Source organism: Phalaenopsis equestris, unplaced genomic scaffold, assembly GCF_001263595.1.
Source record: "Phalaenopsis equestris unplaced genomic scaffold, ASM126359v1 Scaffold000065, whole genome shotgun sequence".
NCBI lineage: Eukaryota > Viridiplantae > Streptophyta > Magnoliopsida > Asparagales > Orchidaceae > Phalaenopsis > Phalaenopsis equestris.
In genome coordinates, this window is record NW_018164507.1 from 192,449 (window position 1) to 210,323 (window position 17,875).

Here is a 17,875-nt window from a genome sequence, read left to right on the forward strand (position 1 = left end):
CATGTTTTTTTTTTTAAATCAATTTGGAAGAACAATACCATTCTGAACGAGCCAAAGTGAGCATTAGCCTTGCCGCATTCTTCATGTTCAACAAAAAAAAGGGGGGAAATTTACATTTCAGGCACACAGTTCTTATGTATTTACTACATATCACACTTTGAACTTTCATAACTGCACACATTACACTTCGTTGTTCTAAACCTATGTAATAGTGTTATTGTTATATAATATTAAAGGTTTGAGTGCCATGTGTGTCTGCATGGAAGTTAGGGGTGAGATATGCTGATACATAGGCATTGGATTATCTCAGTTTTCATGCTATTGACTTGTTTCATTAGTTTCATTTAATTTTGGCTCATCCTTTGCCATGTTATCATATCCATTAAAAAACAAGAGAAAAAAAGATTTACATGCATTAGGTCAAGGTAATTGTTTGATTTTTTTTATTAGATCTTTATTTTACTCCTAATCATGGTGCTAACTTTAAGAATTAATATTATATTACTAAAATTTTATTTAATTTATTGTAATTTAATCTTTATATATGTGATATTGAACAAATTTATCATAATAAAATCACCATGACTGTTATAAAAAATTTATTCTATTATAATTGTTGCGTGCGAGTAAGTTTGAGGTAGTAGAGATAATTATTGTATTAGGGTTGTGCGAAGATTCGACACTGATAAGAGAAAAACAGGAGAAGGTATAACAATTTTTTAGGTAGAATTTGAAAAAGCAAGACAATCATGAAGCTTAACCTAGCTAATCGATCAATTGTAAGTTTGTACGTATAAAAGTAGACTCTTATCATGTAATTTGGAAGGATCAAAATAAAGCACCAAGAATAGTATTTATCCGCTCACAATATACAAAAAGATTCACTATATTCTGAATGTAATACTCGAGAGTGATTGTCATTGAGAGTTATTGTGTAATGTTTCATCTAATATATTTGGTGTATGCTATCACAAAATATTTGGGATACCGTTACTCAACAGAGTTAACCAACTATGATAGGTAGGGTACGGTTGACAGCGGGCGATGATAGCAAGCAAGCGGTAAACGACGGTGGTCGACGGCTACGAAGGTCAATGGTTATCACCGGATCTTCAAACTAGAATAACACTAAAAGGGTCTCCCTAGAATAATGGGAGCTAAAATAACAAAATCTAATAAAAAGATAAACTTATCAATCTTAACTATCACATCTTTTATTACCCTTACGATAAGTAAAAAATTTATCAGCTAATTATAGGGTGCTAGAAGTGGGTTCTACATTTCCTAGGCCCAACTTCTTAAAAATGGATAATTCATGAGATTGATACTAGCTCCTAAATCACAAAAGGTCTTTCCAAAGAACTTATCCCATAAAGTACATGGTATAATAGAACTATCAAGATCCTTCAGCTTTAGGGGTATTTTTTTTGGATAATTGCAGTACAATTTTCATTTAGAGCCGCTATTTCAAATTCACCTAATTTACATTTTTTTCTATCTAAGTAATCATTCATAAATTTAACATAACTAGACATTTATTCAGAAACCCCAACAAATTAAATATTGATGGTGAACTTCTTGAATACCTTCATAAATTTTTTTAAAAAAACTATCTATCCGAATTATATTTTTTGAGTCTATGTAGAAATGATGGTAGTTGTTTTTTTTGTACTTTTTATCATTTTTTTTTCTTCCTCTATTCTTCTACAGGATGGCCTACGAATTTTCTCAAGTCACTAGGCACTTTTTGATTGTCAGGTGTGGGTTTAACTTCCAATTTAGATTCATGTTCAAAACAATATTTTTCTACTATCTCTTTAGACCTAAGCAAATCTTCCAAATTTGATACTCCTAAGTTTGCCTATTTTATCTTGATCCATACCCTTTTCCTTAGGATTAACCTCAATGTTGCTTGATTAGGTCCTTTGGGATCTATTGCTCAACATGTTAGCTAATTACTCTCATTATTTCTCAATATTTTTTATTGATGCAGCTTGACTATGTAATTGACTACCTATTTACAAAATCAAATCTTTTAAAGATAACCTCTTTTCTTTTAATTGATTATTTGTGATGAATTTGGGTGGATAACTAGTTCTTGGCTTTATAAAGTTATTAGCTTGATTGTTTAATTGACTAACTGATTATGTTAGTTGCTAAACCAATTATTATGACCTATATTTTGCTGATTATTCCAATTAAAATTTGGTTGGTTTTTCTAGCCCGAGTTTTATGTGTTTGAGTAAGGGTTATTAGATTAGTTATTAACTATGTTCATTAACTCCACATTTGAGATACGAGGGTCACCTACTAATCCATACAGAGTCTCATCGCTCATAGGTGCCCCATGTAATTTATTTAAACTTAGGTTGTCTAATTTATTTGATATAGATATCATTTGTGTAGTTAGAATAGCTAATAAAGTTGTATCATGCACATTAGCTATTTTTTAATGTTCACTCACTTAAATGGCTATTGGAAATTACTAGCCATCATCTATTTTATTAAACTATAGTTCTCCTCAAATAATTTAGACATTAATGCGCCTCTAACTACAACATATATGGTCAATCTCAATAACCACACTAGCTCAATATTGAAAGTTTATATTATAGACCAATCTGGTTGGGCATAGTGTTGGTACTTCTTAAATAGTTTCATAAACCTCTCTCAAAACTCATAGACTCTGAAAATATCTAGGTAAATGAAGTGACATCATTCCTTAGTTTGACAATCTTAAAAGGTGGCATATACATAATTAAGAATTTTTAGACCAAATCATTATAGGTTGTAATAGATTCAAGAGTTAATGAATTCAACCGCATCTTAGCTTTTTCTCTTAGTAAAAATAGGAAAAATCTAAGTCTAACAACTGCATTATAGACATTGTTATACTTGAAAGTTATGTAAATCTCCAAGAAACTAACTATTATAGGTTGGAGTCTTCTACATGTGAGCTGCAAAATTGACTATTATGAAATATTTAAATAATTACAGGATTATGCTCAAAATTATTTGCCTGGATGGTATATCTATTAATATTCTAGTGAATTTCCTCTGTCAACAGGTTTATAAAATCTCTAAGTGGTATATAACGATTGTTTTCTTTCTAGGGGTTTGTAATGTCTCCTAAAGAATTTTTAATCTTTTTCATTTTAAAAAAGTTCTTAGCAATTTTTTTTTCTATTTTAGGGTCAAATGACCCCTAATCAGTGTATTTAATCCTACACAAGCACTAAGTTTCATAAACAAAAAAAGTAACATTTCATCACAATAACATATACATAATTATGCAGCACATAGATAACACCAACATGAAAGATTTCAACAAATCAAAGTTTGTGTTGCAATGGTAGCAGTGGTGTTGTGACATTGGTGCAATTTTAACATATACAAAGAAAATCAACAGTAAATATTAGGAGATCACTATGCAACAAGATATAGAGGTAAATGCAAGGAAATTTGCCCAATGACAAAACTAAACTAAATAAAATGAATTAGAAAAAAAAATGTTTGTTTACTAATGTTAAATTTCAAATTTTCAAAATCATACAATTTGAACATCGACAATGATGTCAAAAATTTGATATAACTTCACACAAACAAACACAAGTACATGTGTCATTCAAGTAATACAGTAGATTTGATTCAAACATCATTCTCAAAAGGACAAATGGTGAATTTTAAAATGAAGTTAAACATTAGCTCAAAACCTTATTTTCTATTCAAAATAATATTTTTTGGAATATATTAATTTTTTAATTTTTTTTTTAAAGTGATTAAATACTTAAATATATAAAAATTCTAATTTATAAATTAATGTCTGTGAAAAGGTTTTAGTTAAAATTGCTAGTCAGTCAATAACATATATGATTTAAAGCCTCTATTGATAGCAAAAGAAAATCCTAATTTGCAAAATACTAAAGCAATATGTCTATGCATTTAGGGAATTTCAAAATTGATTTATGTTATTTTCCTAAATGACTACTATGCTCAAAAATAATATTTCTATTATCCAAAATCAAGTTGTGATTTTTCTACTATAAATTAAGACTATCAAAATCTTTAATTTACATGAAGTTCTAAAAATATGTGTGATTACCACTTACTACTAAATTAATTGGGATGAAAACATAAACAAGCCTTCAACTTAACATGCAATTATATTATAATCACTAGGGCTGTCAAAACGGCTCGTTGTTCGAAATTTTAGCGAGCCGAACACGAACTAAGATGTGTTCGTTCGTGTTCGGCTCGTTTACACCCCTAATAATCACAACATTTAATTTTTAAACTACCAATTCATAAAAGAAGAAATATTTAGCCTAACACGATTCCACAAAAGATAAGGCAATCTTCATTTTACCAAAATAATGAGGGTTCATAAAGATTTAACAAAGAAAATATTTTCCAACAATGTATGGAAAGATGAAGCCCCCTCAGCTTCACCGTCTCCTTGCTTCACTAAGCCAAGCAGCCTCACTGCACTCATCCACTCTAAACACACTCTCACTCACTCATACTCACACTAAGCAGTACCTCTGACTCGCTACTATCCAACACTCTTCTTTAGATTCTGCTCATTCCTTCTTTTAAAGTTTTTCCACCTACCAATCCAACTTCCTTTCCAGCTATTGAATTCAAAATTTCAAGTGAATAACTATTCCTATTGTGTCGTCATATTGTGACACTAATTTTACGATGCTAGACTAATACCGAGGCACTTGAGGTCTACCACTGCAACTTCAAGCTCTCAATAAAAATAATGTTAAGAGAACCCAACATGGTGCCAGATACCAGGCAAGATGTTATGACGCTCACTTTACTTTCGCCAAATCTTTTTGAATTCCTTACGTTTAACTGGGTCACATCACCACCCACATTCTGACTCATTTGATTGCGTTTAACTGGGTCACATCACCACCCACATTCTGACTTATTTGATTGCTGTTACACACACACACCCCCACACCCACACACACACACACACACATATATATATATATATCAAGACACTATTCTAGAGGTCATTTTATGTTTATTGATGGTGAGTAACCTATCACATGTCAACACATAATTGAGTGTTTATGTTAGATTAGACAACCATTTATTGGTGGTAGTAGTCGAGCGATGGGCAGTTTTAGCACATTTGTATAGAGAATTATGAGAGACCACCAAGCCTAGTCGGGTGCATATGACCGGTTGCTAACAAATTTGATAGGTTTGGATATAGGAGCATTTATACATAGGGAGACCCACATTACATGTTTCATACCCTAAATAGCTTCAAGGAAAGAGCTTCGATAATAAGTATCCAAGCAATTTTTTATAATCTTGCATATAATTTGCTATAATTTATTATATATTTTAATTATCATACTTTTTCTAAAGTTGGCGCTAGATCAACCAAGAGAGATGTGGCAAAGTGTTGTTAAAATCTACATAAATGAGATTGATGACTTATTACAAAGCCATGTTAATATTATTTTTATTATTAACTATTATCACAATTAATTTAATTTATAGTACCCCCAATTAAAAGATAAATAATTAAATTTGAGAACCCTAAAGTATTCAAATAATGTTTCAAGGTGTTGATTCATGCATATTTGGAGCGATTATTTGTTAGTCATACGCATGGCGACAGGTTGAGTGACATTTTCCAGATTGTGATGGGATAGTTTGGAGCTATACAATACATACACATAGAGGCGATAAAACCTGATTTATAAGAGTGGATGGTAGAAAAAAAACAATGTGTACTAGGTTAACTATCATCACTCTTATATTAAATTATGAGAGAACAACATCACATTAGTTATTTAAATATATAATATTCACGAGAGCAACAAAATACTATTTATAAGAGCGACAAAAACTAAGTCAAATGATACTTGGATTGGTATTGGTCATATGCATCATTATACTTACTAATGGCACAAACGACCTTGCCCCCAGCCTACTATCCAAGAGCACACGGGGAAAGCATGTTGATATGTGTTTTTATTGTCATTGCCACCTATTACAAGTTTTCACTTTTAATGGTTCATATTATTGAATTTTTTGTTTTTTTTCATAGTGCAATTATATTCAGGAGTTAGAGAAGGAATTACAATTGTTGATTGGAATACCTAAAGATTGCCTTGTTTAATATGCTATAAATCAAATTGAAGAGTTATGTAGTGGCATCCATTAGAATACGCATGTAATCGATGATAGGTGTGGAGGTTAAGATGAAAAATATAATATTTGTGCACCAACGCCAGCCTATCCAACCAGGCCTTAGGACCCATGATCGTCCATCTACATAGATACACATCCCGTGGCATATTTAAACATATCATCATCATATATCACCATCAAGGCAACGCTTCTTCATTTGCATGGTGGTCATCATTTGATCTTTCATGGCACATAGAAACATCATGATACTTTACGCTGCCACAAACACCAACATACTTCTTGTGAAAGACTCCTTTTGTGATGAAACCTAGTTCAATACCCAAGATGTCACATTATACTTGACACTATTACATGCCAACTTACAATTATCATAGTAGCGACAAAAACTAATACATTCAAGGTAGGCAACTAGAAACCTAGTTCAATACCCAAGATGTCACATTATACATGACACTATTACATGCCAACTTACTATTATCATAGTAGCGACAAAAACTAATACATTTAAGGTAGGCAACTTCATCATAAGGTGTAGGGGATGTTATTGATGAGCCAACCACACTAGAATATTACACATGAGAGATTACAAATTAGAAATTTGAGCTCCTGATTATCACAAATTAGAGACTTACGTCATACAACGGCGACACAAGTGAAAAGATTAGTGCTATTTTTAGAAGCAATATTCTATGAGTTATATTATATATAATATTTTTTCTAATTAGTAGAAATTATATGAATAAAACTTTATTTATGTGACAACAAAATATATAACATAAGAATTTATTTACCAAGTTTAGGGTTGTGAGATCAATCATGTTCAATTCAATAAATAGCTTGTGAGCTAGGCTTGATGGCCTAAGGAGTGATGCTTGACTGTGTCTCAACTCAGCTCATTTCATAACGAGTGAGCTTATTTAATAAAATATTAATATAAAATACGCTCAAGTTTATCTTAATTAGAATTTAATCAACACCATTCAATAAAATATATTTTTAGGAAATATAATTAAAAATTTCAAAATTAATTTTTCAGTCATAGTTGAATTGTTTTTAAATAAACTTATTATTTTTAATAAAAGTTATAATTTAAAAAAATACGCAAAATTAAATAAATTTTTTATTTTAATTGAACTTATAAAATTTATTAAGCTTAATTATTCTTTCTTTAAAAACTAATTGCATTTCTCCAAAATTTAAGCTTCTTAAGAAATTATATTTTTCATAATAAGCATAAATTTAATTTAAACTATTTTCTAAAATTAAGGCTGCCAACTCGGGCCACGCATGCATAACTTTCCTTCTTCTCTTGCCCATTTCTGTTTTATCGATCTACCCTTCACCTTTGGGGAGTTCTCTCAATCATCGGAGTGAGATATGTAAATACATAACAATTCTGTGCCATAAATGTAAAAATGGCCACCTTCTTCTTTCATTTGATTCGTTCTGGTTCTCCTTGTGGTTTTTCCTATTTTCGGCAACTCACAGTGTTCATTTTTGGGAGATTTCAGTTCGGGAGTCTGGATTCAGTAAACCTTGAAGCGCAGCGATCGGTGGTAACCCAAACTGATCGGATGCTCCATGGATTTATACCGCGCAGACGGAGAATCGAATCACATCCGTGAAAATGCCGAACCCCGGAACCTCGACATCGAGGAAGAAGACGACTCCGGAGAAGCATTCCACGATCCCGCCGCGGAAACCCACGCAGCAGAGGAGGCCGTCGGCAATTTCGAAGAAGAAGACCACGCCTGATAAGCAGCATGCTCCTCAGAAGAAGAAAACACCCCCGGAGAAGTCCAATGCTAAGCCTCGATCACCATCTGCGGCGCTCTGTTCCGTGCAATCCCCACCAGAATCCAGATTCGCCGACGTATCGCCGCCGGCGGAGACGAAGAAAGCTGAAAATGTAGCTTCAGCTGCCGAAGGGGAAGGGGATATAGATGACGACGATGGGGTTGAAATAAACAAATTGGGGGGTGTAATAGAAGCGGTTGGAGCGAACCTTTGCTCATCGGCTGAGGAGGATTTGGATGGCTTTAGGGTGGATGATGATTCGCCTTACAGATCGAACTCAGCTGCGGCAGAGGAGAGGATTTGCAAAATGAAAGAGAATGTAACCGGCGAAGGTTCGGTTTGTTTGCCGGAAAAGTTCTCGCCTCTGAATGAACGCAGATGGAGCGACACCAGCTGCCATGACGCAAAGAAGGTAGTGCTCTGAAACCTGCTATTCACAAATCAATCACCCTCTTCCATCCATTTTCCATTTCCTCACTGAAACATTAAAATTGATGGTAAAATCACAACCCATACTTTTCAATTTTTTCAAATTCGGTAGTTCTAAGAAATTATTTAATTTGTAAATATCAATGTTTCGGACGGGTGTTGTATATGCAAATGCATAGAGATTGGGTGGTTGCATGTAAATGTCTCTTTATTATTATCTATTTATAAATACAGTAAATGATTTTACTCTTACATTTTGAATATTTTTTCGATTAGTTACCTAATGATTACTTACATCTTATTTTTAAAATTTCACCCGGACAGAATTAAGTTATTTTACCTTGCCATGAAATATATTTACATTTTTACAAAAAAGCCGTATAACCTTTTATTATTTATTTTTTTTCAAATTCATTAATAGCTTGACTCAAATATAAATGCATGAATTTATGTAAACTACTATGATTCATTAGCATAATAATCCTCAAAATGTAAAGAACTCTACAATAATCCTTAAAGCTTCCCACTTAGATTTTAATAGGACCTTTTTAATATTATAATTCAGGATAATTATTAATAATTGATCATAGAATATAGTTTAGGCCTTTATCTTGATTTGAGATATGGCGATACAACAACAACAACAACAAAACCTTAATCCCACTACGTGGGGTCGGCTACATGAATCCTTTTTTCTCCATTGCGTCCTATTTAGTGTCATATTTTCATTTAGTTCTAGTAAAGATATGGCGATACAAATCCTTATATATGTTCATTATTATCATTATATATGTTCATTATACAACAATAACAACAACAACAACAACAACAACAACAACAACAACAACAACGACAAGAAGGAGTCTTTATCCCACAAAGTGGACGGCTACATAAATCCTTTTTCTCGGTTGTGTCCTATTGAGTGTTGTATTTTCATTTAATTTTAATAAATTAAGGTCATTTTCTTAGACAATATGCCCAAGTCATTTTAGGCCTCTTTCTGTTTTTCTTAACATAAGTTGAATCTAAAATATCTACTCTCTTAATTGGATCATTAGATGATTGATGTTAAATGTGACCAAACCATCTATAATTACTCTTTCTAATTTCAAAACAAGTCATTATAAATTTAATTATCTGAGTCGCTGCATTAGCCATCAAGTTTCAAAACATAATCCAAGGTTACATGTAAATTGAAAATCGTGACATAAAGTTTTCTGAAATTGTGTGACTCGGTGAATTGGGGTTGAAATGGTTCTCACGGGGGACTATTAGAGCCCCAATTTAAAGAATCTGAAAAACTAATTTGACACTTCTATAGAGGCTTAAACAATTCGGGGACTATTTTGACACTTTACTTTAAAAAAAAGTCTTTTTTTACCAGCTTCTACGTAGAACTGTCAAAACGGCTTGTTGTTCTCGAACAACTCGCGTTTGACTTGTTAAATAACTCGTATTCAATTCATTCGCTAAACAAACAAGCCGAAGACAAATAATTTTTTTACACTTGATATATAAATGAGCTGAAAACGAATTAAGATTTGTTTGTTCGTGCTTGGCTCGTTATGCTCGATCATATATATATATATAATAATAATAATAATAATAATATTTAAATCTTATATATATATATATATATAATAATAATAATAATATTTAAATCTTGTTCCTACTCTTAACATCTTACGACTGTGTAACTAAGGATGTCAAAACGGCTCGTTATTTGCGAACAAAACGTGTTGATATTTTTTAACAAGCCGAACATGAACGATGATACTTTTTAACGAGTCGAACACCAGCCGAGCATTTACACCCCTAGTTCTATCTAAATGTCATTGATAAATTAATATTGAGACATTCATTTTGAAATTTACCCTTTCAGAAGCTTCAAGTTTGGTGTCAGCTTCCAAATGGAGAATGGGTCTTAGGGAACATAATATCAATTTCAGGAGCGGAGTCCCTTCTATCTCTTCCAGAAGGGAAAGTAAGTATTAAAAGTTCTACTCTCCATTTAAATTCCTTTTCTTTAGCTCAATCTGTTGTTTTTTCTTCTAGGTATTGAAGTTTGAAATTAAGGCCCTCTTACCTGCAAATCCTGAAATACTTGATGGCGTTGAAGATCTCATGCAACTTAGCTATTTAAATGAGCCATCTGTGCTCTATAATTTGCAGTATAGATACGATCGAAACATGATTTATGTAAGTATCCACTACATAGCACATATTTCTAATGTATTGGCATATCTCACACTTAAACTTCCATATTTATGCACTTAACACTGAAATCTTTAAAAACACATAAAAAATAACACTATTATCACTTTTTAGAAGTGAAATGCGCATTTTTCACTTTTAAATATGAAAGTTTAGATATGAAAATGAAAGTTTAGATGTGAGATATGTAAATATATAAGAATTGTGTGCTACGACCGTAAATTTTCCTACTTTAAATCCCACATACTATAAGATTTAGAAAGTCCTATTTTTTTGTGTTTTTACAATCTAGTCCAAAGCTGGGCCAGTTTTGGTTGCCATCAACCCATTTAAGGAGGTTCAGCTCTATGGAAACGAGTACATAGAAGCATATAGGCGCAAATCTACATCCAATCCACATGTTTATGCAATTGCAGATACTGCCATTCATGAAATGATCAGAGGTGATCTGTAAATTCTTTCTTTCTAATTATGTGGTAAACATTTTTTTCAATCTCTAACAATGTTTTGTTTTCTTTCAGACGAAGTCAACCAATCGATCATTATAAGGTGTGTAACCATTAGAGAATTTTCATATGCCATAGTGACTTTTGTCCTTTTGCATGTCTAACCTTGTGAGGTATGGATGCTTGCAAAAAATGTGATTTTTGGCAATAAATATCTGTTGTGACAAAAAGGAATGTTTGTTTATTCCTGCAGCTTGTAGAGCTATTTATGTTCCTTACATGCATATTGATAATTGGAATTTATCTATTTAATTTCTTTAGTAATTTGGGGCTTTGATTTTGCAATTTGTTGATTGTGGTGAGCTTTTGCAGTGGGGAAAGTGGAGCTGGGAAGACTGAAACAGCAAAGATAGCCATGCAGTATTTGGCTGCTCTTGGAGGAGGAGGCAGTGGAATGGAATATGAAATTTTACAAACAAATCCTATACTTGAAGCATTTGGCAATGCAAGAACAGCAAAAAATGATAACTCCAGTCGTTTTGTAAGCAACTGAGTCCTCCTCATCAATTTACTTGGTCACAATATCGATTATTTCACCATACAATTTGGACTGTTTTGAAGTATCACATATTGTTCATGTTACTTTTATAATTTTGTAGGGGGAAAGTTGATTGAAATTCAATTCAATTCAATTGGAAAAATATACGGTGCCAATATTCAAACATGTATGTATGGATGGTTTAATTTTTTTTATTTGATTTGAGGAATTTTCTCACTGTAAATTTATGTTCTTGGACTGAACTTCCTGAAATTGCTGCTCTGTATATGCGGCAGTTTTGCTGGAGAAGGTAAATCCTCTTTGCTTGCAAAATAAAATTTGTTTTTTCCATCTTGGTTTATGCCTGGTTGTAATTTATTATTTACATCCTTTTTCAGTCTCGAGTTGTCCAATGTGCACCTGGTGAACGCTCCTATCATATTTTTTATCAACTTTGTGCTGGTGCTTCAAAATCTCTAAGAGGTATGAAAGTTTCCTGAGATTTGTTTTTGGAAGATTTACATGTATATCACTCAATTCTTATCTATTTACATATCTGAACACCTGATTTTTAATTTTTTACATATATGCCACCTTACTTATGCATGAGAAGGTGTATTTCACCTTTTAAATGTTATAATAATGGTATTTTTGATTTGATATGAAAGATTTAGGCGGTATAAATGTAAAAAAAAGAGTAAATTTAGCTGTTAGACAGGTAAATACATAAGAATTGGGTGGTATCAATGTAAATGCTCCTCTACTTATATCCCCTTCTTTTGTCTAAGAGATGAGATCAATTCACACAATTAATTAATTCTCTCCCTATTCTTTTTTTGAAATTTCGACCGTGGAATCATTTTGGTTAGGTTCGTAGGTCGGGTTGAGGTCTGATCCAAATTGTCCTGAAGCACAATTTTTGACCCAAATATTAAACATGTTAGAAAGCCCAACCCAAAATAGACCCATCAGCACGCAAACCAGAATATGACTCGTATAACTCGTTTAACATAATACAACTATTTGTGTCAAAATGAGGTCAATTTAAGTAATTTTTGAGTTAATCCTGCTCAATTTTGGATTAACGGATTAATTTCGGATTAGTGGGCCAATCTGAACAAGACCCAAAAAATTAAACATGTCTGGGATAACTCGAACTCACTTTTTTCAAGTCAAGATTGGGTCAGATTCAGTTGGAAAGTCAATTTTTTGGTACCTCTAAATTCACAAGTAATTCATCATCAACTTATTCTAACTGGTTTATAAGTAGAAACGCCATTTTTTCTTTCACGTGATTCCAATAAAATAAGTTACTGTAGTTAAATTACATATTAAAATTTTTGACCCAAATATTAACTTTGATTGTCATATAACTCCTAAATTTTACAATCTTGAACCCTTTTTATCCCTAGTGTTAACTTACTTTCAGAAGAGGAAGGAGGTTGGTAGGTCTATCAAAATGGTTTGTTGTTCGCGAATAATTCGTGATCGGCTCATTAAGTATCTCATGTTTGATTTGTTTGCTAATCAAGTAAGTCGAAAATAAAATCTTTGTACTTGATATATAAACGAATCAAACACGAATAAAGATTTGTTTGTTCGTGCTTACTTAAAAAATGATATATTTTAATATATTAATTTGAAATATTGTTAAAAATATTAAATTGACTAGAAATTTACAACGATTTATAATCAATTAAAATTATTAATTAAAAATTAAATAAAAATAGATTAATATTTATTTAAATAAATATTTCAATTTAAATAATAAGAATAAATCTCGCCTCTACCCATAACATTCTACCACTGCATTAGCTAGTGTTTGACTCACTAAGAAAACAAGCTGAACACACAATTTTTTTTGTGCTTGCTGTATAAATTAGCAAAACACGAATAATGATATTTTTTAACGAGTTGAGCATGAGCTAAGCTTGAACTCGCTTAAGCTCGGCTCGTTTACACTCTTTGAGGTTGGAGCCTGGTTTGCTATGATGCAATGACACTTCTAATTAAAAACTAGTATAACGTCGGACAATTCTTAGACGCTGACACTTGTCTGACAAGCCTCAGATGAATAATGAACACGTCATTGATGTATTCAAATTAAATGATTTTAAAATATACAAGGGACATGCATGTCAAACATACGTGCTTTAAATTAATAAATTAATTTTTTTAAAAAAAAATTTATGGTATATTTTTTATAATTAAAATTTAAAAATATATATTTTTATTTTAAATCTTCAACTTTATTTGTCCAATTTTTTTCTGGCAGACGAGCTTGAGCAGCTCATGGGCATCTTAATTTCTGAAGAATAATGCTATTAAATTTTTTATTTTCTTTTTATATTATTCTTACCATTTTATATATTTCTTTAATATACATAGTTTTTATTATAATGACATTATCCTATATATACATATCTTATATTTTTAAGAATAAAAAAGTCAGGTGTTTGGACAGGTGCCGCATGGTGATTTGCTTGGTAGAGTGCGGTCCGGGTCGTTAACCAGAGCGAAGTTTCCTGTTAGGGAGGGCAAAAAAGGGTGTGTACGAGTAACTGCATTCAGAACGACGGAGGCGTGAACTTGAGAGGAGAAACGTGTGAAGCAGGAGGGATGGATATAACAAGCAGAGGACTGCGGGCAGTGTTGTGTGAAGGTGGAACGGGGTTCTGAAGGTTTGAATCCAGTTAGAGAAACATAAAAAGGGAGTTGGAGAAGGGTTCTGTGTGCTGAGCTGGGCCGGCAGCTTTGTTTGGTTAGTGGGCGGATGAAACCTGGAGCGCTCGATTTTAGGAGAGTGTGAGAGATTGGGAATCACGGAGGAGTTTTGGTTGAAGCAGAGGAGTAGGAGGATGGTTCGCTGCTGGAGACTATGAGATCGCCGACGAGAGGTTGGCAAGGAGGATGGAGGGGAAATCGACAGTTCGGCGGCGTGAACGAGAGAGGGGAAGGCGATGGGGGCTGCGAATAGAGAGGGAGGTGCACTGTGAGAGGAGCTATGAGCGTGCGGGAGAAACAAGAAGGAGAAGAAGCACATAGGGAGCCGGAAGGAGAAAGAAAGCACTATGTCACCTCCCAAAAGAGCCCTTATGGGTGGTGGGCAGCCCAAAACTTAAATACTGTTTTTCGGTCCTTCACCTAGCCGATGTGAAACTATTTCTCCGTTACATTTTCCTCCACCCAATCACGTGACGCCCTCGTCACAGATCGGCTCCTCCGAGGGTCTCATTGGACCATGGAGAGTCCACACACCTGACAGACAATAATCTGCTCTGATACCACTTGTCACCTCCCAAAAGAGCCCTTATGGGTGGTGGGCAGTCTAGGACTTAAATACTGTTTTTCGGCCCTACACCTAACCGATGTGGGACTATTTGTCCGTGACAAGTAGCTATCTTGGAGGACAATTAAATCTTTTTATTCTCTTTGTTTGATTAGGTGAGACTAGGGGTATAAAAGAATGAGTGGAGTCGAGTTTGAGTAATCCTCAGCTTGAGTTAGAACTTAATTAATTGAGTTCGAGTTCGAGCTCGAGCTTAGTTCTACTGTTCAAGCTGGCTCACGAGCTGATTTCTTTACTTTGATGGTAAAAAAAATGATATTAATTGAGTAAATATGAAATAAAAATAATAAATCATTTGATATAAAATATAAAATATCATTTTAGAAATCATTTTAATAGGTTAAAGGTAAAGTAAATTTTAATATATTTTGAGTATATTTCATATAAAGATTTTTTTAAAATGAGTTAGTTCTAATGAGTTGAGTTGGAGTTGGTTTGAGTTTGACTTGTTAGCTTATCGAGCTCCACTCATGAGCCACTTATCGAGTCAAGTTCAAGTTCGCTAGGCTCGTTTATACTTCCAGGTGAGATGAGCGGCAGAGATAGTACCACACACACACACACGCACACACACTTTTTCTGAACATTTTCAACAATGGAGGTCCCTTCCCCCCGACCCTTCACCATGACATTTGGCAGCTAAACAATGACTTGAAACACATATTTTTTCTCTTAATTAATTCCCTCAAGTCTGTGCATAAAGAGATTATAATATATTATTCTACTAAGATATATCTGAGGAAAGTTTCTCTCAGCTCTTTAGAATCTTCTAAGTCCAGTCGTAAACCTTTTTTTTATAAAAATGGAATGAATTACTATAGTTGTGTAGATGGAAAAATAACCTATTCTGTAGATTTACCTTTGGTTACTAACAGCAGTTTATGATTGGTCTCCTTATGCTTCTCAGTATCACATTTATTTTATGCATGAATAAGCCACTATTTATCATAAAATCATGTTAATATTCATGGTTTTATCTGTGGCAACATACACAATTGGGGATTATTAAATTTGTTCTTCTTTTGAATTCTGTAATTTTCACTGTTGCACTTTTGCACTTCTACTGAGCTTCTGATCTTTGAAAACAGAGAAGCTGAATTTGAAAAGTGCGGAAGAGTACAAATATCTGAGACGGACCAACTGCTTCACAATCAGTGGAGTCAATGATGCTGAAAGGTTTCGCTCCGTGCAGGTACTTAAATATTATTATGCTATTTGTAGGATGAGATTACTAATTAGAAAGATTTACATGCATACTACTCAATTCTTATGTATTGACATATAAACTTTAATTTTTACATATTTGCCCTTCAATTTTTTTTTAAGTTAAAATGGTGATATTTTTTGTGATATAAAAGATTTGGGTGGTAAAAATGTAAAAAGCAAAATGCCCTTTGAATTTGATAGAAATTTTTAACTGTTTCAGGATGCTATGAAAGTTGTCCACATCAGCGAAGAGCAGCAAGAAGAGGCATATACAATGCTTGCCACAGTCCTATGGTTAGGCAACATCTCTTTTTCGGTGATTGATAATGAGAACCATGTTGAAGTTGTTGCAGATGAGGGTAAGTAATTACACTGTGCGCTTGTTATATTTAAAATCTACCTTTACATTTGCAATAATTTCCAATGAGAAAGAATTCTTGATATGATATAATTAACTTTTAATGGACTATTTAGAAATGGTAATTTGCATACTTTTCCAAAAACCAATCCTGTAATTTGAAATCTCCAATTTTTTTAGTTTTTTGGACACTTGATCTATATTTTTGATATTATGCATTCTTGTTTCAGCTGCTATCACTGTATCTAAATTACTAGGGTGTGAAATCCTGGATCTAAAGTTAGCTCTATCGACTCGCGAAATGAGAGTTGGAAATGACCATATTGTTCAGAAGCTCACTTTATCTCAGGTGGAAATCTTAATAATGCACCAACATGGCACACAATTCTTATGTATTTACATATTTCACACCTAAACTTTCATATTTACATGCTTAGCATTTTGGTGTGCTTCAAAACATATGCATGAAAAGATATATTTCACTTTTAAAAAAGTGATAGTGGTGTTATTTCTTATGTGTATGTATGTGAAAGTTTAGGAGTGAGATATGTAAATACATTAGAATTGTGTGTTGTGTTTGTAAATGCCCCTTTCTTATAACTTTATTAGAAAATGACATAAGAAAATTTTGCTTTTTTCTTAGGCAATTGATTCTAGGGACGCACTGGCGAAGTCATTGTATGCCAGTCTATTTGACTGGATTGTGGAAAATGTTAACAAGGCAATTGGAGTTGGGAAGCTAAGAACAGGAAGATCAATTAGCATTCTTGATATTTATGGTTTTGAATCTTTTGACGTGAGTAAAGCTTGCCTTTTTTAGCAACTTTGTGTACATGTAACTATTGTTATTTCTAATTTTTATTTTGCAGAGAAATAGCTTCGAACAATTTTGCATAAATTATGCAAATGAACGGCTGCAACAGCATTTTAATCGTCATTTGTTCAAGTTGGAACAGGAGGTACAGTTTTTTTTTCCATTTAATGGTAGCATGAACATATTTACAGGTGAAGGTTGAATTGATAAACTAATTCTCCTCGACATGATGAGTCTTATCAATTATAAATGTGATGATTTCTGTCTGCTTGGAATATTATGCGTTGGGAATAAAATGTTCTGAAATATTTTGATCATCAATTATTTTGGATATTGCCTTGGCACTTCAACTGCTTTATTAGATTGAATTTTTCTTTGATTTGATCCTAATTTGAAGTTTTTTAGGCTTATTTCTAATAATGATCGAGTTTATTATAATTTTATTATTATTATTATTATTATTACCGTACCACCTCCATGCTGGCTTTTACCGGCCAGCCAACCCATCTCCTCCACTTGTAGTCCAGCCACCCTCTTTCCC

The 17,875-nt window shown here is 32.9% G+C and overlaps 1 protein-coding gene across 1 annotated transcript in view; it reads left to right on the plus strand.

Annotated features, from left to right (window-relative positions):
* The first annotated feature begins 7,616 nt into the window (after positions 1–7,616).
* The window catches only part of LOC110019647 (myosin-1-like), a 26,463-nt gene continuing 16,204 nt past the window's right edge, over positions 7,617–17,875 (plus strand). The window contains exons 1-14 of the mRNA XM_020717394.1: positions 7,617–8,392; positions 10,292–10,393; positions 10,465–10,608; positions 10,916–11,066; positions 11,145–11,172; positions 11,442–11,605; positions 11,729–11,794; positions 11,904–11,917; positions 12,006–12,090; positions 16,045–16,148; positions 16,383–16,521; positions 16,751–16,869; positions 17,164–17,316; positions 17,390–17,479. Of these exons, the coding sequence (XP_020573053.1) occupies positions 7,811–8,392; positions 10,292–10,393; positions 10,465–10,608; positions 10,916–11,066; positions 11,145–11,172; positions 11,442–11,605; positions 11,729–11,794; positions 11,904–11,917; positions 12,006–12,090; positions 16,045–16,148; positions 16,383–16,521; positions 16,751–16,869; positions 17,164–17,316; positions 17,390–17,479 (1,941 nt within the window). The 5' untranslated portion in view covers positions 7,617–7,810. The remainder of the gene's footprint in view (positions 8,393–10,291; positions 10,394–10,464; positions 10,609–10,915; positions 11,067–11,144; positions 11,173–11,441; positions 11,606–11,728; positions 11,795–11,903; positions 11,918–12,005; positions 12,091–16,044; positions 16,149–16,382; positions 16,522–16,750; positions 16,870–17,163; positions 17,317–17,389; positions 17,480–17,875) is intronic.